The sequence below is a fragment of the Psammomys obesus genome, unplaced genomic scaffold, assembly GCF_907164565.1.
Source record: "Psammomys obesus unplaced genomic scaffold, mPsaObe1.curated_primary_1811, whole genome shotgun sequence".
Taxonomy (NCBI): Eukaryota; Metazoa; Chordata; class Mammalia; order Rodentia; family Muridae; genus Psammomys; species Psammomys obesus.
In genome coordinates this window covers 4379921-4407862 of record NW_026596085.1, presented here as the reverse complement: position 1 = coordinate 4407862, position 27942 = coordinate 4379921, and the positions used below count along the sequence as shown (strand labels likewise).

Genomic DNA, 27942 nt, shown 5'->3' with positions numbered 1-27942 from the left:
CAGTTACGGATAAAAGCATCATATTTGGTATCTTGATACAGATCTCAGAAAAATCTAGGAAAAAGCGGTTTTCTGGCTTTGACCCTTAGTGTCATGTTGGTGCACCCTAATGCCAAACCTTTCTATCCTGATCCTCTCCACAGCACTCTCTTACACACTTACTGTGGGAACCTTCAGCGTTACCAGTAAGCTTCTCTCTCAGGGAGAGGCCAACACAGCTGGATGCAAGCTTCTGGGAACAAAGAGCAGCCGTTCTCAACCTTCCTAATGACCCTTTAGTACAGTTCCTCATGCCGGGGTGACCCCCAACGATAAAATTACTTTCATTGCTACTTCATTACTGTAATTCTGCTACTGCTATGAATCATAATGCAAATATCCGATTTGCAGGATGTCTGACATGCGACCCTGTGAAAGGATCTTTTGATTCCCTAACGGGTCTCGACCACAGGCTGACAACTGCTGAAATGGGGCATTTGAAAGCCTGATATCTCTTGAAATGGCCAGGAAAGGTGGTCACCACAACCTCCAGAACAGCAGATGACCTCCCGGGAATTGCATTATTTCTCACCCTCAGGGAAGGGCCATTCTCTAACTGTCCTAACACTAATGAGAGGGACAGAAAACCCTACAGAAACCCAGAGAGCCAAAAAGTAAGTATTTAAGAAAAACTACTTATAAACTGTGCAACTCTGAAATAGTTTAGCTAAACCAGGATAAAAGCAAACAAATGAAAACCCCTGCAATTCATAATTATTTTTGAAAAAACTTCAACCCAAAGTTTTGTCTTGAATTAGCCCAGATTTTCTTGAGACAGGGTTTCTCTGTGTAGCTTTATCTGTCCTGGACTTGCTTTGTAGACCAGGCTGGCCTCAAACTCATATTGATCCTCCTGTCTCTGCCTCCTAAGTGCTGGGATTACCAGACTACACCACCACGCCTGGCAAATTAGCCCAGAATTAAAAAATGCATTTTGGAGTCTTTGGACAGTTGGAATTCTGGCTTCATTATTCACTGTATGAACTACCCAAAAGTCCAGGCATGCTTGTCTCCAAATATAAGTGTAAAATCAGACATCAAAACCAAAAGGAAGAGTTGGAGATCGTCTGCCTGCCCCCCTTAAAGTTCTCTTTCTGCTTCTGACAGGTGAAGCCGCTGAGACTGGCTACACTCTAAACTGAAGAGTTATCCTTAACACTTCTGCTTTGTCTTGATCATTAGATTTGAAGCCTCTGAGTATAAATGATTGGAATATTTAAAACCACAAACCAGCCAAAGCAGGAAGATCTTGAGTTAAGACTTAGGGAGACCCTATTTCTGAACTCACGGTAAGTAACTCAATAGCAGACATTTGGGTAGAAGGCATAAGGCCCTGGGGTTGATCTCCAACACCACAAAACAGTACTGGATAGAATTCCATTTTTCTGGACTTTTCTTACACCAGCCTGTAAGTTACGCTTCTGAAAACGCTAAGAGTCTATTCCACTCCCAGAACCCCTTCTTCCCAGCTCCAGCTCAGTGGAAACGCTTCTCAGAAAGCCACACTGTGTTCTTAACTTCACATTAACATCAGCCCTCATTAACACTTCCAACTTATGATTTATTTTGTCATTATCCTAATAAGCCAGGCAAAGCTGTTCATTTTCTAATGTTTCCGATTCGTCTGGGCCTAGACGGCCTGCAATAAAGGCCAGATCTTTCTTTGCTCACCCAGGTTCTTCAAGAGACAGAGCGGGAGAATTATGCCAAAGGTAACCATCACCACCAGGACACGGCCATCTACGTACCAGGCTCTGAAAGGCAAAGAAAGGGCTGGGTTATGGCCTCAATCAGAAGGCGACACTGCTCTTCCTCAAATGTAAAATTACACAATACATTCGAGTGAATTTTTATCATTTCCTTTTACTATTCTTTTTGAGAATTATTTGAGGATTATTCATCAAATACTTTAACCCTACAACTACTTTGCTATTGCCTCATTCCCATGTGTGGTGAATGGAAGGGGCTCCCCCTCCCGACACTGGCTAAATGTGGCATTCCTAGGAATTATTTATGTGGCTTCAAAGCCAACTGCATTTGTGGCATTCTGTCAGATTACAACTTGTCCTATCAATTATTCAAAGAGAAAGTTCCCTTTTGTTTTGGCTGGGTCGTATCAGCACAGGTGGGCGCCCCTCCCTGACCCTCTGGATTTGACCTTGAACAGAACGCAGGGGAGCTATGGCTTCTACGGTTTTGCTTGAAGGGAAATAGAGAGACCAAGGCTGACAAGGACTCTTAAGCAAGAGGTCAAAACATAATGTTGTGCCAAGTGGCAGCACTCCCAAGGGCGAGGTACATTTTTTATGATGTCAGTTCATGGAAATTCTGCTCCCAAAATGCCAGGAGCTTTCTTTAAGAAAGAAGAGAGGGTTTTCTCGGCCTTTTCTTCTTTGCATGTTCTACTTCTGTGTTTAAAATGTTTCATATGTGTTCTCTGCTACAGCATATAGAAACAGAATTCAGGCTCTGTACCATTTCAGGGTGACAGATTAATCCACAAGTAAGTGGCTTCCTGCTTTTTCCATTTATATTTCTTCCCCACTCCCAACATCCACCCCCACAAAAAAAAAGGACTTTTATTTCTAAAACGTTCCTAAAACAAAACTTGATCATCCTTCATTTAAGCCAGCGGTTCTCACCCTTCCACATGCTGTGACCCTTTAATACAGTTCCTCATGCTGTGCTGAGCCCTAACCACAATGTTATTTCATTGCTACCTCACAACCGTACTTTTGCTACTGTTATGGGTTGTAATGTAAACATCTGATATGCAACCTGAGAACCAGTGAAGCAATCAGCTAAGTTATGCCACAAACCAAAAACAAGAAAGAGAAAAAAGTCAAAAGCTTACGAAAATGCCTCCTCTTTTCCCATGAGGAATTTTATGGCGGAAGGAAGTTCGTTTTTTACTATGAAGAGGTAGCTCAGCATCGCTGGAGGAGAACGAGAACAAGTTTAGAAAGGCGACACCACAGCTCCTGTTACAAGGCACAGGACAGGCAGCAGCTCCAAGGAGGCTCACCTTGGTGAGCACGGTTAGCTCCCGCTGCAGCACCTGACCCTGCCTCTGCCTTACTGTCCCGTGCCGCTGCTCAGACTATGTTAAATTGCACATGGACACCCAGGCAGCAGCGTTAGAACAGCCAGTAATATCCACCCAGGCCATGTCATGTAAGAGAATCATGGTCTTCTTACCGCCAGTGTTCTGCAGCGAGGTGGCTCCGAAGATCACCAGCTTCCCCGTGGTCCCGAAGACTTGTTCTCCCAGCTTTTCATAAACCATGCAGCCTGTTCACAAAGTGAATTTGAGCACCAGAAAGGACAGGGCTCTAAGAGTCGAGACAGCTAACATCTCCTTATGCTGTGGGCTCTTCTTCAAGTTACTTTGTGCCTTTTCTCAAACTCATACCTTGGCACTAGAAGGGTTAAACCACTGTCATTCTGAACAACCTTGACACCTCTAAATATCACACACTACTGATGTTTCCTCTGTCAAGTTGGCTTTGGGAATACTGCAAATAAAGTTTAGATCATGTGGGGGGGGGGAGTCCCACACTGATCTTTTTCATGGATCTGATATATAATATTAAAATAAAGAGTTGATTTTTAAAGATCCTCATGTCTGAAACAAACAAACAAACAAACAAACAAAAATTACCTTCTGGTTGAAGCAGAAAGCCCACCCCGACTTTGACCCCAGCCCTGCTTTGTCATTTGAGACTTAATGCGTTTATTGGGAGAGCTTCTTGGCTGTAGTTGGCAGGGGTTAGCGCAGAAGTTCTTAACAGGCCAGAGTGCTAAGAGTAAGTCACAGTGGAGTGGCTGGCCTCAAATAGGAAAACTGTGTGGCCTCCTCCCAGGCTCAGGAAGCAGCACGGAAGAAGGGTGGAAGGAATGGAAGCGCCCTAGGACGGCAGTGTGAGGCCAGGCTTTGTCTTGCGGGCAGCTCGAAGCTGCTGTGCTCACGGCTCACTGTAGCTGTGGCTGTGGTGAACTGTCCACAACTGGTTCCGTGAACATTTAACCACAGACACGGAAGAGCCCGGGAGGTCCCACCCTTCCCTGAGGGGACTATGAGCAATGGTTGCTGGAGATGGGGTCCTTTCTTGGGTGGTATAGCCGATGATAGGCCCTTGCTCCAGTAAACAGTCTCCCACCCACGGGTGACACTAATTACGCTCAGTGGCCACAGACAAAAACAGGAAAGAAAAGTGGGGAGGGCCTGTTGAGAGGGGTTCCGGTGGGAAGGGGAGGGGAAGAGAGAAAAAATGGGGGTAAACCTACCAAAATTCATCAAACAAATAAATGAAATTGTCAAATACTTTGAGAACATCTTCATAATATCCCTCCAGCCCCTCCTGGTAAATATAATGGCATGCTTGGAACATCTAATAGTCGATACAGAGAATAGTTGATACAGAAGAATTTTCATCGTGTGTAAATATAGTTCAAAGCCATGCAACTGCCCAGAGAACGCGCTAGACAAATCTGTCTAAAGAGAATATTGGCTGCAGCAAAATTCTCAGGTGATCAACCACCTCATTTCAGTATGCAGGGAATTTCTAAACCAAGTCACTAAAAATAAATAAATAAATAAACAAATGTTTATCCTTCCTGATGGCAGTTCATAATTTCTGAATGTTCTTAAGAAGCAATTTGGGTCAGGCTATAATTAAACCTTTGCTTAACCTCATGTTAAGACTGGTGTTTAAACTAGATAATGACTAGATCCTGAATTTATTACAGAACATTCCAGTCATCTGTATACAATAGCTGGCCAACACGGCTTTAGCTAATGTAAAAGTCCAAGTATTACAAACATAATCCAGTGTCCTAGGGACAGAGAATAAACACTTCAGGTGTTACACTGCCCAGAGAACCTGACGTCCCGGGAGTGCACTCACACCCACAATGCCTCGGGAGTAACATTTTTTCTTTGTAATAAGGAGAATAAAAGAGAGTAAAAGGCTTGTTTACTTAAGACCTTGGAGCCCATGGTATAAAAACGGGATCTTTGTTCAAGGCCTAAGGAAACAGTGAAGCCTTTAAATAAAGTCATCTCAAACTAGAAAAACAGGTACAATTGAGAGCCCACTGTAAACGACAGCGTAACATACTGCCTGTGACATCCTGCCTCAACACAATTACCCATCTCGGCTTACCAGTTTCCTTGGAACAGATCAATAGCAGGTTTATTGAGTATATAGACAGCAACGTCACTGAAGTCAGAAGTATCCTAGAGCAAAAAGAGTAAATAAATCAATCCAGTCGTTATATACAGAAAACACATTTTGGCGGCCTCCTTCCGGTTAGTACCCAGAGTTAGCTGTCCGCTTAACACCCTCACTAAAACCCTTCTATCAGACGAAATGCTAATCAGAGTCAACGTGAGAGGACCGGTCCCCATCTGTGATGCAACTCAAAGCCCAAGCAGCGACGTGGGGGACTCGCAGGCTGTAAGACCAGGCTATGAAAGAAAGTCTTTGTGGCATGAATATTCTCAGTTACATCTGAGTGAGAAAGTGGTTTTTGAAGATGGCGTGACAGGGAAAGACGTCAGCGGCCTTAGGAGAGTGAACATGTGAGCTTGGCAGACAAGCCTGACTTCCATACCTCTGACTTCTCACGTCTAGCCCAAAGCTGCCAGATGGTGTGGCCTACCGGATGCTACTCCTCCACCCGAGCATTATAACATTCATTTAGTTTAGTTTTGTTTTTTCCCTTTGTACCTGGTTCCTCTCAGATAAATGCAAACCTCTCTATGTGTGGGCTTTTCACGATCCCGTACAACATGAGAACAGACTCATGTTTTTGTTTCAGTACACCTGGCTCATTAACAGACCTTTCTCAAGGAAAGGGATAGTTAAAGAGATGAGGGAGGGTACGTGGAGTAGTTCTACAGCACTTGGGTAAAACAGACACGGGCACTGGGTGTGGGCGGGGGTGGGAGTGAGGGCGCTTGTTTATTAAAAAAAAGATAATTCCAGTCCCCAAATGAAACCACTTACTTCCCCATACAAGGAAAAATTGGTCCCATAAATTAGCCTTGTGTAAATTGGTCCCACTTTAGCCTTAGCATGATTAAAAGCAGTTCTGTGCTGAGAGGGACTTGGCACCTCCAGCAGCTCTCTGTGAGCCCAGGCTCCCAACCTCCCCCGCTGCACACCTGGGGGCCAGAGGCTTCCCTCTTCCAGCCCCTCTCCCCTCCCCTGGGCAGAACGGCCGCTCTCTCTGATTCTAAAGCATTCTGTTTCCCCTGCACACTGTGCTGCCTTAAAGAGAGGAAGAGGGAGTTCATGGATACGAGAAACAGGTCCAGAAACAAGAAGGCCAAGTTCCATGGAGACGAAACAAGCACAAGGAGAAAGAGCAGAAAAACTGAACCCTGGGAAAAGCTAAACTGTCCTGCTGACAAAGGGGAACCAGGTTTTTTTGTTTTGTTTTGTTTTTTCATGATAATTGAGAAAGTGCATTCGGATTTATATTTATTTGGCAAAGATCCCTGGGCGAGGAGGGTGATAGAGACAGGAAGTCCCCTGCATCTATTCCAACTGAGGCAGGAAGATACCAAGAGCAAGCACCGTATTAACGGACCCAATAGTGTGTAATGGATTTGAGCTGTGTTAGAAACGGAAGAACCCAGACAAGTCTATATTAAAGAAACAAGTTTGGGGTTTTACTGAACATCAAGGGGTACAACTTGTACAAGCACATGTGACAGGCCCCAAGGCACAGGGTAACCTGGATTTCCTTGGCGTGGACAGGGTGAGTGCCAACTCAGTATCTGTCATGTGCTATTCTTGAACGACCATGGGCCGTGTTGGGACTCTGCACCCACAGACCCAAGAATGATGTAGCCTTGTAAGCGGAAGAGGCGCCTAGCAGAACGGGCTGGTCATTAACAGCTACAGAATAACTTGACACACTCTAAGAAAACATCTTTGGCTCTCTCTCATCTAATAAAGAGCTCCTAGGCCCACAGGGCTCATGCACATGGCTTCCTTCCTCATTCTGTGAGGCCTGCCTCACTCACTGTCAGCGACACTCAGTGGCCTCTAGCCAATGGCAGAGGTGAAGAACTATTTATCAGGAAAGATTTTAATAAAATGTCCCCATCTTTCCCACACCTCAATGCAGCAGGTTGAGATATTCCTACGATCATAAAATGACTCAATTTCTGCCATGTTTGCTGACATAACACAGTACCCCACAGTTAACAACATGGAGTGTCTGTAGTGTTTGCCTCAAACCATGCAATCTCTGAAGATTCTTCTTTAACATTCACAACACACATTTCCTCCTCCTCTTCCTTCTCTACCCTCCTCCCACAGGACAGAGTAGCTCAACTTGTCCTCAAACTCACGAACCCCCTACCTCAGCCTCCTGAGTGCTGAGATTTCAAGTGCGAGCCTCCACTCCAGCCAGATCTTCTTGTCTATAACTAGAAACCAATATAAAACAAAACCTGGGGCTGCAGAGGTGGTTCAGAGACTCAGAACACTGCTGCTCTCCCCAGAGGGCTAGGACTCAATTCCCAACAGCCACATGGCAACTCATAACCATTGGTAGCTCCAGTCCCAGGGGACCTAAGGCTCTCTTCTGGCCTCCACAAGGCGCTGTACACACATGGTACACACATACAGGCAGGCAAAACACCTATGCATGTAAAAAAAATATATTTATTTATTTAAAAAACCTATCTCTTTCTATCAGGTCACTAAAAAAGCAAACTATATATGTGAAAATTCCAAGAATGTGAGCTAAGCCAAAATCTAGCACAAAATTTAGCAGGATGGACCTCTTTTGTTAAGACTTTAAAAAGAAGCAATGTTGTCTAATGGATTCTAACATACCTAGAACGGTTTACGAAGCTCAGGTTAGAGATGCGTTAAGACCCAAACTCCTGGAAGAGTGAGCCCAGAGGAATAAAGCAGAGAGTGTGCGTGTGATTTCTTATCTGAATACTTGGGTCTCAAGCATAACGTGACTCTGTTTGTCCAAACAGTTGAACACATAATTATGGTTAATTACGGTTTCCTGCGAAGACACAAAACCACCTAAAAACCAATCCAGTTTCCACACTGCTGATCACCTGGGAAAAGCTGGTTGCTGAAGGAGGCGTTTTTATGTGATAATTTGGTTGTCCAGGGATTGCCCACCCAGTCCTGTGTCGTCTTTGCCAAGGCATCTAGAATGTGAAACTGTACATGGACAGGAGGGGGGTGGCAAGAGGGCTGCCGCCATGAAGGGTGTGGGTAGGCTGTGAAGAATCCTGTGTCCGGAACACTTCAAAAGACTTGGTGTAGAAAGCAAGATGTGATGGCCTGGAATCCCAGCACTTCCCAGGTGGCAGCAGGAGGGTCAGGAGTTTTAGTCTCAGCTACTTAGCATGTTCAAAGCTAGCCTGGGCTACCCAAGACCCTATCTCAAAACAAAAATAATACGACCCCCAACAAATAAAGATATGGGACAGGGATATTCTAGAAGATTTTGTTTCTCCTGACTCAGAGAGTCACTGCCTGGCACTTCACCCCAGAGAGGAGACCTCTTTGCTCTGTTCCAATGTGGATATCCACATCTGGATGGCCTCCTGACGGGGAAGGCACTGGTCAGCTTGTGCCATTTCTGTGTGTTAGAAATGAGGCTGAGCTGAAGCCGCTACAGTTGACAGTTGGGTCCTTACTCCTGGACCTTTCTCCGTCTACCTGGACTCTACCGGCTCTTCTATGTAACAACCCTTCCCACTGCCCTGCTCCCGACTTAATCACCTCCCACCCTTTCATCTGTTCATCATCTGAGTATTTGGGCTGTCTAAGCCTCAGTCAACCTCAAGGGCTATGTGTTGGGACAAACACAAAGACACAGTATCACTTTTTCTAAACAGTGCAAAGCATGATAGGATTTTTAATTCTCTGAGTTGGACAGCATATGTTTTTGTTTTTTTTTTAAACCATTTTTGAGATTCATTTTTTTGGCAGTCACAGCAACTTCTTCATTTTTGTTTTGTTTTGAGATTAGGCTAAGTTCACCTGGCTTTAGCTTGTCTACCAAAGTGCAAGACTCCATGTGTTCATATACGACGTTTGATCTCTCAAGTCTCGTGAAATCTTGTTAATCCGTCTTACTCAGTGTTGTTCGTCTCAGTTTCCTGTTTGCTGTGCGCCTTTCTCCAAACCACTGGTAGGAACTGTGCAGGGTAAGGCCACCCAAAATGGCTTCCCAGGAGCCGCACGAGGGACGGGCCTGCCACCTACTGGTCTGGTGTCTCACGTCTGTCTGCTCAATAAGCAGTCTTTATTTCAACTTGCAAGCATGCCAGATGGCAACAGTCTGCCTGTCTCCCTTTTCTTGCTGAGACTCACTTTCTACCCAGCAGCCAGAATCCTCCTGCAGTCTTACTGTGTCTTCAGGCCTAGACCACAGGTCAGGCAGCTGGCTGATGGTTTAAATCCACCCATCCATACTCAACACCAACGGACAAATGAGCTAAGAACCAACTAACTCACATTTCGGGTCTCGCCTGCAAGTTCTTTGAGACCATACCAGTGTCTCGGTGAAATCAAGACACACCTGTCTACCTGAAGCAGTCCTGTGACCAGGATGTTCACAATTACCTCAACCGGTGATGTTAGGAACCGGTGACGTTAGTCTGGTGACTCTGAAAGACGACAATGAAGCTTTTTCCTGCAGCAACTGTATGTAGATGAGCTGTTTAACCATTTACTCTAGGAGGCTGCTTGAGCCCTTCCACAGCACAAAAAGAATGTTCCCACATTAGACTTGGGGATATCCCTGACCCCCACAAACTCCTCAATTATTGTGATGGTATTCTAAGGAACATTTATTCTACTTTTTGCTAAAACATTCTAACTGCTAACATTTGTGTGTGTGTGTGTGTGTGTGTGTGTGTGTGATTTTCTGCTTATGTATACACATGGGTCTAGAGGCCAAAGGACAACTGCAGGGGTCATTCCTTGGGAGCTGTTCATCTTATTTTTTGAGACAGGGTTTCTCAGTGGTATAGAGTAAGGGAGGCTGGTTGGCTCGCAAGCCCTAGGGATCTGCCTGCTTCCCCCTCACCAGAGCTGGGATTACAAGCTTAAACCACCACCACACTTTTTTAAACACAAAACCAAAACAAAACAAAAAAAACCCCACCAAAACAACAACAACAAAACAGGTTCTGGGAATTGAACTCCTGTCCTCTTGCTAGTGTGGCAAACGCTTTAACGGACTAAGCCAGCTCCCCTAAACACCTTTAAAAAATTTTAAATATTTATTGCCATTATCATGTTTAATTATGTGAGTGTCTGGCTGTAGGTGTTGGCACATGAGGGCCAACACCTGGAGAGACCCAGAGCTGTTGGAGCTCCTGGAGCTGGCGTTACAGACAGCTGTGAGCTGCTGCTGTGGGTGCTGGGAATTTAAACCAAGGCCCTCTGCAAAAAGGCAGAATGTGCTCTTAACCCCTAAGCCATCTCTCCAGCCCCACGTATCTTTACGCAGTGTGTACGACACTGTTACTCTTGAGACTTCTGTAGCGTGTAGGGAGTGTGCAGACGGGAGTTGGAGAGATGGTTTGGTGGGCATTAGAGTTATGCGCCCAGGTGAGCACTAGAGTTCACAACTCCAGACCCACACGAATGCTAGGTGGGTGTCATGGGCCCGCTGCACCTCAGTGCTCCTGGTGACCGGAGGTGGCGAGCAACCTGGTTAGCCAGGCTGGCTGGGCTGGTGAACCCTGGGTTCGGATGAGATCTGCACCTCTGCCAACCACATACATGCACATATGCACCCGACACACATACAAGCACGAATACACACACTTGAAAAAGATTGGCTAGATAACACAGAAGCATATTAACTCAACTTTTAAAATTTATGCTAACAAAATGAAGAGGCGTGGCAACAGGAGGACCTGGAATATTTAAGGCAATTAAAAGATTCTATATCGTGATCATGCTGATGACATTCCTCCATCCTACAAGGATAACCGGCTTCTCCTCTCTTTAAACCCAGATGTTTACCCTTTTAAGTCATGTCCCACCACCCGCTTTCAGCCTCTGAAGATGTAACGTTTAGTGAAAGAAAACGTCCTTGTAACAAACAAAATGACTTAGACTGGGTTTATATCCCAGTTCCAGGAGCCTGCTGTATGCCCATGGGGCTCCACCCACATGCCCTACCTTACTCCATGTCTGCGGGAACTATGCATGCCCAGGGATGTGAAGAGGACCAGGAATGTCCAACAGATATGGTCCCTGGCCCCCCAGGAATTAGTGTCACCCTAGAAAAGCTATTTAACCTGTGTGAATCTCTAAAATGGAGATGACAAACAGGATTCTTAGAAATCCATAAAACCAAGCACAGTTTATGGCTGTCTTCTTCTTTATATCTATATATTTTTTTTAATTAGAGGCAGAGGCAGAGACCTTGGAGCTCTCCTGTTGGCCCCTGAACACCAGCCCTGGACAATGGATGCTGACCTTTAACACCATGTGTCCGGCACAGAGCAAAGCAAAACTAACGGACAATACAGGAGCAGGTCCCCTTTCTACTAAGTCAGTTACGGCTCTGGGAGATGAAATTTAAGTCAGCTCTGCAAACTCGTATCTCCAGCCCAGACTCGTATCTCCTGCCCTGCCATGCTGATGCATACCTTGTCTACTGTGAGCCAACATGAACAGAAAAGCATTCTAGGCACTGTGGAGCTAAATGATGGTGTGAAGACCAAGGATCACATAGCTGTAAGCTAAGAAAAATACAGTAGGACAAAATCTGCTCTTGATTCCACTGGAGCACCACAGGCAAGCAAGTATAAACAAGGTGACGTCTTGCAGATGTGCGTGGCGCACGCTCCCATGCTCCCATCTACCAGAGACCAAGAGGACGGAATTTCTGGGAACCCTTTACAGGAGGCACGGCAGACGACCCAAGCTAGGCAAACAAGAGCTCCAGTTTGAAAACAATGCTTGGAGCCCATCTCCCACACAGGCCAGCTCTCTCTTGTTTACAAAACAGGCCCTGGTTGTGAGCATTTCTGTGTTTATGAAAAGCTTCTAAATCCAATGAATTTCAATAGAGTTCAACTGGCTCTAGCCCTGCCCTTTCTACACGAGTTCCAAATGTTGGCAAGCTTGAATGTACTTCTCCCATTCTGAGTGCCATTATTCCCAAACAAGAGCCCCTGCTGCCAATGGGTTCTGCCGCCAGCAAAAGAACATTTTTCTTCTTCAGATCATTTCTAAGGAACTGTGACCGTAACTCAAAGAATTTTAAAAACAAGTAACTGATTGACAAGAAGGGAGATGACTGGGACTACACCCATGGGCCTCCCAGGAGCATCCGGAGGAGCAAGGTCTCCAGTGGACTTCCCTTCTTTACACCATGTATTTGTCTTTCCTCAGGAATGCCCAGAGAAGATGACTATGCAGGAACAAGAAATAAATTGACAGATAGCACACAAACCATCCTCTGTCTGCAGCAAATGGTCATCTTAGGGCATGCCATTCCACCACACCGCCTTTTGAGAATATACAGTATTATTATACGGTAATAATGACAGTTCAAGAACAGACGGATCTTGGGGAAGGCTCGCAGCAATCCTCAGCTCAGTGGAGTTGTGGGAAGGCGAATAGACATCAGAGCATGGTGCAACAGCGTGAACGTGACTACACAAATGCCTTGGGAATGGGGAAACGGCCCAGTCGGTAAAGTGCTTGTTCCGCAAGCATGAAGACCCGAGTTTCATCCCTAATACTCGCATAACACAAAGCCACGTGGGGTGGCTTGTAAGCAGTCCCAGCACAGGGGAGGTAGAGGCAGGCAGATCCCTGATGCTCTCCCTCACACCTCAGCCTACTTGGTGAGTTCCAGGACAGCAAGAAAGCCTGTCTCAAAAACCTAGGTAGACGACACCTGAAGAGTGACATTCTAGGTTGATCTTCGGCTTCCAAATAAACACACGCACACACACCACACACGCGCACACACACGCGCGCACACACACACACACACACACACACACACACGAGTGTCTTGATAAGAGAATATTTGGGGATAATATGATCTTAAGATGACAGTATAATACTGATCAAATTCCTGTAACGTATAACAGAGAACTTGGGTAAAGTCTTGTTCAGTCTGTAATTCAAACATTCTGGCTAATACCCACAGATGTGCACACACTGTTCCCATGGTCCTTCCAGCGAACATTCAGTTGTTTTCCCGAAACAATGTCACACACCTATGATGCTACCCCATGGAAGGTTCCCCACCAGTTCCTGAACTGGCAAGATTTCTCAGCCAATTTTCTAATTGCAAACTTGGCATTGTCTGATTTTAGTATTACTTGGTGTTTAGCTTAATAATACACTGTAGTGAGAATTTTGGTTTCTTTAAAAACACTGAAATGTTATGTGAACACGTTTTTGTTTTAGTCCCAGTTGTGGGATATGAGGCTGCTTCAGACTGTCCACAACAGCTGACTACGATTTGTGTCATGTTCTTTAAGGTGTGTGATTTTGCCAGCTGAAGACAATTTACTTTGGAATTCTGGGGACTCTTCAGAGGGTATATAAATGCTAGAGCCCCAGGAGGCAGGGCAGCTGCTGTCCCCCTGCAGCCGCCACTCCCCTGCTGCTGCCCCTACTGTTCTTGCTGTTTGCCCAAGGAACTTGATGCCCCTAAATCAGCAGGAAGTAGTCTATGATGCTGTGTCCCCTTTCTCCTCTAACCTTTCTCTCCTACCTAGTGTTGGGGCGGGAGGTGTTGAAAAGGACAGAGGTGGTGTAGGGAGAGGTAGGAAAAAGAACCCAATAAAGTGGCTAAAAGTCTGGCTACAATAACCGATTCAAGTTCAGCCCTTCTTTGGAAGGGCTCCTTGGTAGATCTGAAATGAACGTGAGGGGAAGGCAGGTAGGCCCCCGGGAAAGCTACAATGATGGTTTAAATGAGAAATGCCAAGTCTTCGACATTTGGATACTCTGTCCCCAGCTGGTGGTGCTGTTTGGGGAGGTTTAGTTTGGGGGGCAGTCACCATCCCCAAGGGCAGGCTTTGAGAGGAAGAGCCTCTTCTACTTCCTGCACTCTACCTCATGGGCTGTGGTAAGGGGTACAAGCTCTCCTCCACACCTGCCATTTGCTGCCCAGCTTTCCCATCATAAGGAACTCTTATGGAATCCTGAGGCCGAATATCACAGCAGAAGAAAAGTAACAGCCACAAGCAAGACTAGAAGGCTTACTGTTCAGCCGTGCACCTTTCGCATGGAGTTTACTCTCTGCTGCTTGAAATATGTCTCAGATGTGCAACTTGCACAATCCAACCCTGCAAAGCTGGTTCCCTTATTGTGGAGGAACTCCTTCTCAGAGGAACCTCAGCAAGATCATTCAGGAGTGCTCTTGGCTGATTTCATCATCTTAAGGCTAGAAAGTAAACCGGAACTGACCGACATCCATTGGCAAGACCGTATTTCCTCCAATGCGTGGATTCCACACCTGGGTCCCTGGGAGGACAATAGTGAAGGGTAGTCCCGGATGGAATCCAGGCCCCTAGATTATAACTCGAGGTCGTAGATTGTCACTAAAGCCTCAGTTAAGTTTGTGGGGGGACAGCTCATGGGGTGAGTTAAATGGGACTGATACCTACCCCGTACTGTAGGTGGGGGAGATTAAACAGAATAACGTATGTTTATCTATAGTTACTCTGCAATAAATGTAACAAGCACTTAGTGACTATTAACCTAGTACTCTGCGCAGAGCTGACCACAGCCGCTTACTCTGCCAGGCTCCACTGGCACCGCCCGCCTCTGTCCTCACCCACACAGATGGCTATACACACAAGCACACCCGTCACACACTCACTCATTCCCTTCTCCTCGAAGCCCTGGTGGCCGGGGGGCTGGCACCAATTACTACAGCCCCTCCCACACGCCGCTTCCAAGTACGCGTTTTTAGACTCCTTACCCGTTCTCTTTCTACAGTCACTACCCTAGTGAGACAGGAACTCTCAGAAAACAAAACCCAGAAACACCTGACATCATAGTCAAATAGCTTAAATTCGAACCATTACTTTTGCAGACTGCAGAAATACCGTGTGCAAAGGATTGTTTACAAACTGGTATCTTGGAAGTTAGCATGGGTTGTACGTTCGTTTCTCGTGGTTTTCAGTCTAAGGGCTGTGCAAGGGAGATGGTGCAAAAGATGAAAACACTTGCTGTGCAAAGCTGACAACCTAACCTGAGTCCCTGGAGCCCGAGTCAAAAACCTGATGAAAAGGAGTATCTCCGTAATCCCAGCATGCCTAGCTGCCTGGCTTCGCCTCTGGAGGGCTGGGATTAACGGCATGTGCCACAACCAGCTAAGTGAACATTTCCTTTCCATTCGCTGATTAATCACTTGAGAGTCTGACTGCAGCCCCCTCCTTTCTCTCCTCCCAGTCTCACCCTCACATCCCCCCCCATCCCCAATTTTTTTTTAAATTTAAAATGATCATAAAATTTAAAGGTGATATTGTTAAAATAAGGAATAGTAAAATGTGCTAAAATGTTGTTGAAAGGATAACGTTTATTGTTTTACCAGGTTCTGTCATTTAATAAATATTTCATTTACCTAGTACTATGAAAAAAACCAATATATTCTAAAGATGTTCAATTCCTATAAAATGTACGCCTTTAGCAAAAATATTTAGAAAATGTAAAAAAATTAACTAAACACCATTCTTCCATATCAGTGCTAGTTTGTACTGATTGCACTGGTTTTTAGTAGCTGTTTGTTGAGACAGGGTCTTGCTTTGTAACCCAGGCTGGCAACTGATTTGTGACCTTCCTGCCTCTGAGTGCTGGGATTACAGGCAGGTGCCACCAAAACTGATGCTCAGCTCAATACTGATTTTGTTTTTATTGCACTTTTGGGCTTGGTTTATGCTGGGGGAGGTGCACACCCCACCTCGTGCCTGTGGAGGTCAGAGGATAACTCAGGAGTCGGCTCTCTCCTTACACCTTGTGGGTCCTGGGGATCAAGCTTGGATCATCAGGCCTGGTGGCTTGGTGGCAAGCGCCTTTAACCTGCCAGGCTGCCTCACCTGCCCGAAGTACTGATTTCTAACTCTTAGTTTTGCTAAGACAAAGATAAGGGAATACTTATAAAAAGACGAGAGATAAAGAAGAAACAACAGCATATCTCTTCTGTGGTTGTTCCTTCACTGAATTCCCCACTCCTGGGAAAAACTGGATTCTGTGATAGCGTTAACCCATTTTGCTTCCTAAAGAAAATAAATCCGTTTTTAAAACAACAACCAAAAAAACTCCGCATGTACTTTGAGACTCTCACCAGCATACTTCCTGTTTCCGAAATGTAACAGTAAGGACCTAAACTGTATTCAGTAAAATACAAAACTTAATGGTGTTCTTACAACATGGCAGAGCTCACTGAGTTTCAATGAATTTAGATATGCTACATGGTAAAGGCTATTATGCTGGGCCAAAAATTGAACCCAAACAAGGAGTCACACCAGCTTTCCAGACAACCCAGTGAATAGCTCACACCCAGCCCCAGGGCGACAGGGAGGAGCCTTCCCAGCTGTGGCTCTAAGAAAGCCTGGGCAGCCTTGGACGCCCTCCTCCGATGGCCAGTGAGCCTGGACCGGAGCCCTGAAGCAGCTGATACCTGAGTCTGCCAACTGCTTGCTGGCTGGAGCAGCTGCAGAAGCAGCTGGCTTTTCAACAAGCCAGAACTTCCTCGTTCTGAAGCTGCAAAGTTCCACATTCTGTGAGAAACTCTTGAGTCTCTATACCCCTGCCCCTTCAGCCTCCACCTCGGGGGTCTGATATGCTGCATATCGAAGAAAAGGATTCCCAGCAGCTTCATCCAGGGAACTCTCTCCCTTCAACACCGAGCCCCCTTTACCCAGTCCTTACCGTATTTCAGAGGCTAAAAAGGAACAGACTAGATCAATTACTCCTAAACCAGTATGATTAAAAACCATTGGGTTTTCTAGGAATGGAAGACTGGATACAATGATTTAGTTCTGCTCTCTCGTGAGAAGCCACTGTTGGGAATTTTATTTTACTTTATTCATTTACTTACTATTAATCTGCTAACACATATGCAAACAAGACCATTCTGGAGGAAGAGTAGACAGAGATGGAACATAAACTGAGAAGAGAAAGCAAGACCAAGCTAGTTAGCTCATACCAGAATCCCCCCAAAGCACCGGCAGTACTCCTAGACGCCAAGGGTGATGGGAAAGTGGCCTAAAAACATGCTGAGCATGCACGCGTTCCTTGAAGAAGCGGCTAGACCACCCTCAGACCACAGTTATGTGTGGTGAAGACAATGGGCTGTTCTCCAGTTTTGGCAAAAGTCTGAAGACACTGGTCAACATGTAATCTTGTTGAGGTCTAGCCAGGTGTGGTGACACATACCTATAACGTTAGCACTTACAAGGCTGAGGCAGGAGGATTGCAAGGTGGAGGCCAGCCTGGGCTATATGGTGAGACCCCTTCTTTAAAACAAATAGAATCTCAAGGTGGGAACTACAGGCATGACCTGTAATGAAAACTGAACGTGCAGGAACACATGCCGTTGCTTGGTCGCACAGAGCCGGCAGCCATGCCCTGCAGGTAGGATAACCTAAACAGCCAAAGAGGCGCATCCTACAGAGCCTGCATGGGTGGTCCCTGCAGTGAAGGACCTCTGCAAGGACCTCAAGGGCAGCTACTGCTCACAGGCCCTGTACAGTCTGCTTTGTTTTCCCCATTTTAGACCAGAGCCAAAATGAAAGCTCCACCTCATGCTGATGAAAGTGTGAAATAACAAACTAAAATCAAAACAAACTAAAGTCAATGGGGAGCAACGGGGTGGGGTGGGGGTAGGGGCTAAGGCAGCAAACAGAGGAAAATCCAGGAGACAAATGGCCCAGTTTGCCCAACAAGTGAATCTGATGGGGAAAATGACAGAGGTGGGAACCTACATAAATTAAAAGACTTAAAATATGTCAATCAAATGCATTCTATGGACCTTGTCTGAATAATCCAGCTGTTTCTGTTTGTTTGTCGGGCTGTATGCCTGGAGTCCCAGCACTTGAGAGGCAGAGATGGGCAGAGCTCTGTGAGTAGCAAGGGCTACACAGTAAGACACCACCTCAAAAATATAAAAATACAAATCAGAACCATTTTAATATTTGTTGGGTGTTTGATATTAAGGAACAATTAACTGTAGGTTTTAGCTACATTTTTAAAGCTATACATAGAAATGTTTATGAATAAAGTAGTGTGATCAAGATAATCTTGGTTTTCAAGATAATCTAGGAGTAGAGGTGATCAAACAAGTACAGTTATGGAAAGGAAGGGAACACGAAAATCTTTTATTCCCCTCAATGTTTGAAATTTTCTGTAATTGAGAACAGTTACTGTTAGACTCCTCAGAGAACACCCTGAAACCACGACACAGGGCCAAGTGACACTGGAAGGGAACAGTTTAGAAATTGCTTATAAAGGAAAGACTAACACATGTAAATAATCAGTACAGAGTCTGGAGAAAATTGACAGCCAGAAAGTACAGTGAAATAGTATAGAGGTAAAAATAAATAAATAAAAAGTATGAAAGAAGAAAAAGGTCCAAAACAAGGAAGGAAGGAAGGAAGGAAGGAAGGAAGGAAGGAAGGAAGGAAGGAAGGAAGGAAGGAAGGAAGGAAATAAAAGATAGATAAATAGATAGATGATAGGATGATAGATAGATGGATAGCTGGATAGATAGGTAGGTAGATCAATTCACATTAATGTAAGAAAATGTTCCTAAATGGAAGGCCAAGGATTTCAAAATGAAAAAGATTGCCGTGTGTGGTGGTCAATGCCTTTAAGGAGGCAGAAGCAATCAGATATGTGTGAGTTTAAGAACTCCATAGTGAGTTCCAGGATAGCCTGGGTTATGTAGAGAGACCCTGTCCCCAAAATAAAACAAATATAAACAAAACAAAACGAAAAAGTCGGCCCAAGGACCTGACACAACTGAAGAAACGTTCCCTTCCGGGCACCACTGTGGACAGTGGGACAAAGACATGCAGTGTGCGACCAGTAAGAGTAAAACCCAAACCAGACCACGCAGAGAAGATCCTAGCTGAGAAGTGCACGGGTCCCTGCCACAGGGCCAGACACCAACTCTTTCAAAATTCTGCAGACAAACTGTTTCAAACACAGAGTGTCATGGCTGAACAAACTGCTAGTCAAAGACAGAGGAACAGCGGAAGCCTGGAGTGTCTCAGTAACAACAGCAAGGAAGCAAACCCAGAAAGGCCAGGGGATGGGATACAGGACACCAGAGATTTATCAGGGAAGAGAATTCCCAGAAATAAGAGAACACCCCCCACCAAGCCAGGAGTCTCTCCAAGCATGGGTTCCATTATCTCTCAAACAGGGAGGTAGGGACAGGGCGGTCCCCTACAGTTGCTGCGCAGATTCCCTGGAGACCTGATACGAAGGAAGAGCTACTGGAGTTGTCATCTGGGCATTGATGTTTAACACTGTGTCCACACATAACTTGGTATATTGCAGTAGACTTAAAAACAAACAAACAACAACAACAAAAACCACCGAGGCAATGAGACACTGAGCAAAGGCACCTGAGTCGGATCTCCAGACCACAAAAAAGTGGAGAAACAACTTCAAAGCTGTCCTGTGACCTCCACATTCATACACAATAATAACAACATTTTAATTTTAAAAAGAAAAAGAAAGCGGGCCATGGTGGTGCACACCTTTGAGCCCAATACTCAGGAGGCAGAGGCCTTTTGTTTAAAAAAACAAAAGGAAGGAGGGAAGGAAGAAAGGGAGGGAGGGAGAAAAGGAGGAAGGGAGGGGAAGGAAATTGGTTCACATATTCCTGAATGTGGCTAGCATTATAATATCTGAAAAGTCACAGGTCTTTAGGGACTAGCAGGGCTCTGAGACATTCCTAACGAAGTTTCCTTGTCCAGAAAAGGGAACTGAATCTCAGAGGGGCCAAGCTGGCTTCCTTAGACAGCTCCCGTGTTCAGAAGAGGAGATGGGGGCTAGCACACAGAAGCCTCATTTGACATACAATGAAAGTCAGCGTAACTCCCTAAGCATGTCTGAGGTTCAGAGCTTCACGCAGGGAAAGATAAGTCACCCCTAAAAGCACACTGTCTGACACATTTTACTCTTAAACCTGGTTCACAATACATATCATATCCATCCATGAATGGTGTGTGTGTGTGTGTGTGTGTGTGTGTGTGCGTGCGTGTGCGCGCGTGCGCATTAACTGGCCAGTTTGGTCACCACCTCCAATAAAACAAAGCTCCCATTGAAAGGGTGGGAGCTGGCCAATGTGGTGGGAAGAGGAGGGCGTGACCTCCCAGACAACTGAGGGTGAGTGTGAAGAGTCAGGACGTGTGAAGACTTTGCACAAGGTCCGTTTAACCAAATCCCGACTGGAAATACCTACCCAGCCCCTCCTCAGCATCTGAGGTGAACTTTTTCACTGGCTCTGAGGGAGCGCGCACGCTACCCGCTCATCTCCACAGCAAGCAGCTCCTCAGTACATCCTGGACAGTTACTACAACACACTTGCTGTTGCCTTTGGACACAGCACATGCTCCAGAGCAGTTCAATGCCAGAGTGATGAAAAGCTGGGTTAAATGTGGTTCAGTGTTCTGACCCTGTGGCTGAGATTTACGGTGACAAGTGGAGTCCAAAAATACCAAACACACAAAAAGCTAAAGCTAATTTTGAACGTTTCAGTCCTTACAAAAATGCACGCATCAGCATTTCGGTTGATAAAAGGAATTTGTTTCTTGTGGGCACCAAGCACATTCCTGAAAGGCACTCAGGAAGTACGTACTGGTTACTTAACCAAACTAATAAACAAGCCAATAAATAAAAACCGTTTAGAAACATCCCCATCTTTTTTCTATGAGGTAAAGGGAAGTGAATGAAAATGAAGACATGACCACTCCTAGGTATGGCTGAGGAGAAGGTTTATTGTAGATATGAGAGAGAGCAACGCCAGAGGCATTTGGAAGGGTCCAGACAGAACCAGGCTGTAAGATGAAGGAGAGAAAGAAGAGAAGAAGAGAGAGAGGACCAAGAGAGATCCAGGAGTGGAGGAGAGAGAGAACCCAGAGAAGCCAAAAGAGCACAAGGTCAAAATGGCAGGTTATATATAAGAAAGAGAAGGTGGGGGAAGGAAAGAGAAGCCCTTGGCTGGAGAGGGTTAGGGTAGGAAGCTCAGTGAGGAGAGCTGGGAGGAGTCAAAGGGGGCGGAGTGAGGAGTGCGGGGAGAAGCCACAGGTACTGAATAAGTCTAGAGGCCTAGGGTGAGCAAGTTCTTTGGTAAGCTAATTTAACACCGCAGTTAGCCACCTACCTGGCTTTTTTAGGACCTAACAGGAAACATACAAAAAACAGACATAAAATAGAATGCAAGGCCATGTCGATACTCACAGGAAAAGGAGGATCCCGGTGTTGGCCAGGGCAAAGGCGAGTCCCAAAATCCCACTGCCCATAATGGCGTTGCTCAGGTTAAAAACAGACATGCCCAGAGATGTTGTTCCTGGAATCTGAACAGCAGAAACAAATATCTTCACTAAGCATGGGGTCTCAAGGCCGTTTTTCAAGCCAAAGCCTTTCAAACACTACTAAGACCCCACAGAGAAATGAAATGGGAGAACATTTTACTCAGTCTAATTTTGCAGTAACGTTTTCAGGGCTGTGCTATGTGAATTAAAGTGCCGTCCCCATATATGCATACATACATGTGTTTCCCCTCTTCCCTTTCCTCCCAGCCCCTCCCACCCCCACCTCCCTTCACCCACATCCACTCTTCTGATTCTCTTCAGAAAAGGGGAGGCCTTGATGGATATCAACCAGCCATGGCAAACGAAGACTAGGCACCTTGGCGTGGATGGGAGAGATGGCCTTCTCTCCCCTCCCATCCCTTGCCACCCATGGCAGGCAGGAGAGCTGGCCTGGCATCCCGAGAGAGGGAGAACTGGCCCTGTCCCTCACCAGCTGCAACAAAAGGAGATCTGTTCTTGCACCTCACCTAGGCAGAGGGCAGGGCTGGCCCTGGTTGTGGGGGGTGGCTGTTGAGAGGAGGGTCTGAGCACAGAGAGCTGGCTCTGCCCCTTGCTGGCTGAGGTGCTGGCCAAGGCAGGGCAGGAGAGCTCATCCCGGTGGTCTGGGTGCAGTAGAGTTGGTGGGCTCAGTTCCAGGGCTTTGAATTGGCCTACCCCAACATCTACCCCCGAATGGACTGCTTGAGTGTGTGAAGGGGCCAGTCCTGCAGATCCAAAACTACAGGATATGACAGGAGGCCAGTGAGGTCCCAGTATTGATGGTATAAAATAAAGTCTGAGGCTTCAATCCAGACCAATGAATGACTCATTGCAATGAACATTTTTAGGCAAAAAAGTGTGGACCAAAGGGTATGTATGCTGTGGGGCAGTACAGCTTTCGCAATGAGATTTTCTTTTTCTCTTTTGTGGGGGAAGTTGCAAAGGTGGAGGGCGAGTACCAGGGGACGGGAGATGAGTGGGACTGGGGGTACATGGTGTGAAACTCACAAAGAACCAATAAAAAGTTAGGGGAAAGACTAGGCACATTCTCTTCTATTAAGGCTAGACAAGGCAACAAGTAGAGGGAAAGAGTTCCACGGGCAGGCAGCCGTGTCAAACAGAGATGGTTCCTGCTCCTACTGTCCCACAAGAAGTCCAAGCTACACAACTCTAACACACGCAAAGGGCCTCGCTCAGTCCCATGCGGCTCCCTGGTTGTCGGTTCAGCCTCTGTGAACCTATGGGCTCAGGTTAGCTGATTCTGTGGGCGTTCTGTGTCCTTGACCCCTTTGGTTCACACAATTGATCTTCCCCCGTTCCTCCGGATTCCTCAAGCTCTGCTTAATGTCTGGCTGTGGGCTTCTGAGTCTGATTTTCTCAGTCGCTAGCTGAAGAAGCTTCTCTGATGACAACTGAGCTAGATGGCAATCTATGACTATAGCAGAATATCTTTAGGAATCATTTCATTGACTTTTTTTTTAAATTCATGTTTGCTTCTATCATGGGTCTCTGGGCTATCTGGCATCTGGTTTCTCTCTCTCTCTCTCTCTCTCTCTCTCTGGGCAGTGTCAAGGGTGGGCTCTCTCTCATGGCATGGATGGATCTCAAGCCAAACCAGTCATTGGCCACTTCTACGTCTGTGCCACCTTTACTGCGTGCAAATTTTCATGATGTCATTGTTTTTAATAGCTGAGTAACAGTACTTTATTGTGTAAATATACAACATTTTCTTTATCCACTCTTACGCTAAGGGACATCTGCGTTGTTTCCAGTTTCTGGCTATTATGAATACAGCTGCTATGAACATAGTTGAGTAACTGTCCTTGTGGTATGGTGGAGCATCATTTGGGTATACGCTCAGGAGTGGTATAGATCAGTGGCCATTTTTCTGAGAAACCACCATATTGATTTCCAAACTGCTGTACAAGCCTGTACTCCACCAACAAAGGAGTGTCCCCCTGCTCCACATCCTCACCAGCATGAGCTGTCGCCCGTCTCTTTGATCTTAGCCATTCTAATCGGTGTAAGATGGAATCTCTGAGTTGTTCTAATTGTATTTCCCTGACAGCTAATGATGTTGAACATTTCTTTTGTTTCTTGGTCATTAGAGCTTCCTTTGTTGAGAATTCTCTGTTTAGGTCTGTATCCATTTTTTTTAATTGGGTTATCTGGTTTGTTGCTGTCTAGTTTCTTGAGTTCTTTAATATGTTTTGGGTATCAGCCCTCTGTCAGTTGTGGGGCTGGTGAAGATCTCCTGTTCTGTAGGCTGTTTTGTCCTTTGTTTTGGTTTGCGATAGGGTTTCTCTGTGTAGCCCTGGATGTCCTAGACTTGCTTTGTAGTCCAGGCTGGCCTTGAACTTATGAGATCCACCTGCCTCTGCCTCCCAAGTGTTGGGATTACAGGCATGTGCCAGCACTACCCAGCTATTTAGCATCTTGCCTTACAGAAGCTTTTCAGTTTCATGAGGTCCCATTTATTAATTGTTGATTTTAGTGATTCCATAATTGGTATTCTGTTAGGAGGTTGTCTCCAGGGCCAGTACTTTCAAGACTATTACCCTCTTTCTCTTCTATAAGGTTCAGTGTATCTGGTTTTATGTTAAGGTCTTTGATCAACTTGGACTTGAGTTTTGTGCAAATAGATATGGATCTATTTGCCTTTTTCTACATGTCAACATCTAGTTAGATCAGTACCAGTTGTTGAAGATGCTTTCTTTTTTCCATCACATATTTCTGGCTTCTTTATAAAAAATCAGGTGTACAGAGGTGTGTGGATTACCTTTGGGGTTTTTGACTCGGTTCCATTAATCACCCTATCAGTTTTTATGACAATACCATGTGATTTTTTTATTACTATTGTTCTGTAGTACAGCTTGAAATCAGGGATGGTGATACTTTCAGAAGTTCTTGTATTGTACAGGATTACTTTAGCTTTTTGTTTTTCCATATGAAGTTCCATATAGTGTTCTTTCAAGGTCTGTAAAGAATTGTGTTGGTATTTTGCTGGGAATTGCATTGAATCTGTAGATTGCTTTTGGTAGGATGGCTATTTTTACTATGTTAATTCTACCAGTCCATGAGAATGGGAGATCTTTCCATCTTCTGCTATCTTCTTCAGTTTCTTTCTTCAGTGACTTGAAGTTCTTGTCATACAAGTCTGTCACCTGCTTGGTTAGAGTTACACACAGATATTTTATATTACTTGTGGCTGTTGTGAAGCGTGTTGTTTCCCTGATTTCTTAATCCATTTATTGTTTGTAATATGAGAGCTACTGATTTTTTAAAATTAATTTTGTATCCAGACACTTTGCTGAAGGTGTGTATCAGCAGTAGCAGTTCCCTGGTAGAATTTTTGGGATTGTGTCATATCATCTGCAAATATCGACACTTTGACTTTTCCTTTCCAATTTGTATCCCCTTATCTTCTTTAGAAGTCTTATCACCAAGGCTAGAACATCAAATATGGTATTGAATATGTACAAAGACAGTGGAAAGCCTTGTCTTGTGTTTATTTTAGTGAGGCTGCTTTAAGTTTCTCTCCACTTAATGTGATGTTGACTATCAGCTTGCTGAATATTGTCTTTATTGTGCTTAGGTATGTTCCTTGTATCCCTGATCTCTCCAAGACTTTTATCATGAAGGGATGTTGGATTTTGTCAAAGACTTTTTCAGCATCTAATGAGATGACCATGTAGATTTTTCCTTTCAGCTTGTTTATATGGTGGATTACTGTGACAGATTTTCTTCTGTTGAACCATCCCTGCATCTTTGGGATGAAGCCCGCCTTTTCATGGTGGATGATCTTTTTGATGTGTTCTTGGATTCTGTTTGTGAGTTTTTTGAGTATTTTTGCATCAATGTTCATGGAAAAAAATTAGTCTGAAATTCTCTTCCTTTGTTGAGTATTTTGTGTCTTTTAGATATCAGAGTGACTGTAGAATGAGTTTGGCGATGATCCTTCTGTTTCTATTTTGTGGAATAGTTTCAGGAGTATTAGCTCTTCTTTGAAGGTCTGGTAGAATTCTGAGCTAAAACCATCCGGCCCTGAGCTTTTTTGGTTAGCTGGCAGAGTTTACTGACTGCTTCTGTTTCCTTAGGAGTTATAGGTCTATATAAATTGTTTATTTGATCTTGATTTACCTTTGGTAAGTGGTGTCTATCAAGAAAAGTGTCCATTTATTTTAGATTTTCCAATTTTGTGGAATAAAGGTTTTTGAAGTAAGACTTAACGTAATGATTCTTTGGATTTCTTCAGTATCTGTTATGTCCCCCTTTTCATTTCTGGTTTTGTTAATTTTGATATTTTTCTCTCTGCCTTTTAGTTAGTTTGGATAAGGGTTGGTCTATCTTGTTGATTTTATCAAACTCTTTGTTTCATTGATTCTTTGTATTGTTCTCTAGTACAAATTTACTGATTTCAGCCCTGAGCTCGATTATTTCCTGCTGTCTACTCCTCTTTGGTGTGTTTGCTTCTTTTTGCTCTAGAGTTTTCAGGTGTGTTGTTAAGTTCCGGGTATGAGAACTCTCAAATTTCTTAATAAAGTCAATTAATGCTATGAACTTTCCTCTTATCACTGCTTTCAATGTGTCCCCTAACTTTGGGTATTTTGTTACTTAATTTTTGTTAAATTTTAGGAAGTCTTCAATTTCTTTCTTTTTTTTTTTTCTTTCTTGATCCAGTGGTCACTGAGTAGAGAGTTGTTCATTTTCCATGAGTGTGTAGGCTTTCTGTTGTTTCAGTTGTTGAGTTCCAGCTTTAGTCCATGATGGTTTGATAGGATACAAGGGGTTATTTCAATCTTCTTGTGTCTGTTGAGGCTTGCTTTGTGACCGACTATATGGTCAATTTTGGAGACAGTCCCATGTGGTGCAGAGAAGAAGGTATATTCCTTTGTGTTTGGGTGAAATGTTCTGTAGATATCTGTGAGGTCCATATGATTCACGACATCTGTTAGTTTCATTATTTCTCTGTTTGGTTTTTGTTTGGATGATCTGTCTATTGGTGAGAGTGGGGTGTGGAATCCTCCCACTATTAATGTGTGGGGTTCAATGGGTGATTTGTTTTAGTATTTTTTTTTCCTCAATAAATGTGGGTGCCCTTGCATTTAGCGCATAGATGTTCAGAATTGAGATGCTTATCTTGGTGGATTTTTTCCTTTGTTGAGTATGAAGTGTCCTTCCCCATCTCTTTTGATTGATTTTTGCTGAAAGTCTATTTTGTTAGATATTAGAATGGCTACTCCAGCTTGCTTCTTGGGTCCATTTGCTTGGAAAATCTTTTTCCAGCCCTTTATTCTGAGGTAATGTCTATCTTTGATGCTGAGGTGTGTTTCTTGCATGCAGCAGAATGATGGCTCCTGTTTTCCCATCCATTCTATCAGTCTGTGTCTTTTTATTGGGGAATTGAGTCCATTGATGTTGAGAGATATTAATGATCAATGACTGTTAATTCCTGTTATTTTGATGTTGGTGCTGGTAGTGTGCGTGTGTTGCTTCCTTCCTTTGGTTTTACTGGTATGATTATTTCTGTGTCTTCTTTGGTGTAGTTAACCAACGTGGGTTGGAGTTTTTCCTCTAGTATCTTCTGTGGTCTTTTAGAGTCTACAAGACATCTAAGAACCTTCTAGCTTTTAGAGTCTCTGCTGAGAAGTCAGGTCTGCCTTTATATATGGCCTTTTCCCCTTGCAGCTATTAATTGTCTCTTGTAGTGTGTGTGTGGGGGGGGGGGAACGACACAAATTTCTTTCTGGTGAAATCTATTTAATGTAAGCTTCTTTTGTATTTATAGACATCTCTTTCTTTAGATTAGGGAAATTTTCTTCTATGATTTTGCCAAAAATATTTTCTGGGCCTTTGTGCTTGGAATCTTCTCTTTCCTCTAGTCCTTTTATTCTTAGGTTTGGTCTTTTCACAGTGTCCCAGATTTCCTGGATGTTTTGTATCAGAAACTTTTTAGATTTAACATTTTCTTTGACTGATAATCTATTTTCACTATCATATCTTCTACGTCTGAGATGCTCGCTTCCATTTCTTGTATTCTGTTGGTGATGCTTGCATCTGTAGTTCCTGTTTGCTTACCTAGATTTCCCATTCCCAGAAATCCCTCACTTTGTGTTTTCTTTATTGCTTCTATTTCAATTTTCAGGTCTTAGCCGGGCACATACCTTTAATCTCAGCACTTGAAGGCAGAAGCAGGTGGATATTTGTGAGTTCGAGGCCAGCCTGGTCTACAGAGCAAGTTCCAGGATGGCCAAGGCTACAGAGAAAAATTCCATCTCCAATATAATAATAATAATAATAATAATAATAATAATAATAATAATAATAAT

General features: G+C 44.5%; 1 protein-coding gene across 2 annotated transcripts in view; it reads right to left on the bottom strand.

Moving 5' to 3' along the window:
• Positions 1 to 27942, bottom strand: part of Slc38a1 (solute carrier family 38 member 1) — a 59948-nt gene that overhangs the window by 7541 nt on the left and 24465 nt on the right. For both annotated transcript variants that reach the window (XM_055626995.1, XM_055626996.1), the window contains exons 4-8: positions 21501 to 21616; positions 5205 to 5278; positions 3238 to 3330; positions 2894 to 2975; positions 1711 to 1793 (exon numbers count right to left, since the gene is read on the bottom strand). In XM_055626995.1, coding sequence (XP_055482970.1) covers positions 1711 to 1793; positions 2894 to 2975; positions 3238 to 3330; positions 5205 to 5278; positions 21501 to 21616 — 448 coding nt within the window. The remainder of the gene's footprint in view (positions 1 to 1710; positions 1794 to 2893; positions 2976 to 3237; positions 3331 to 5204; positions 5279 to 21500; positions 21617 to 27942) is intronic.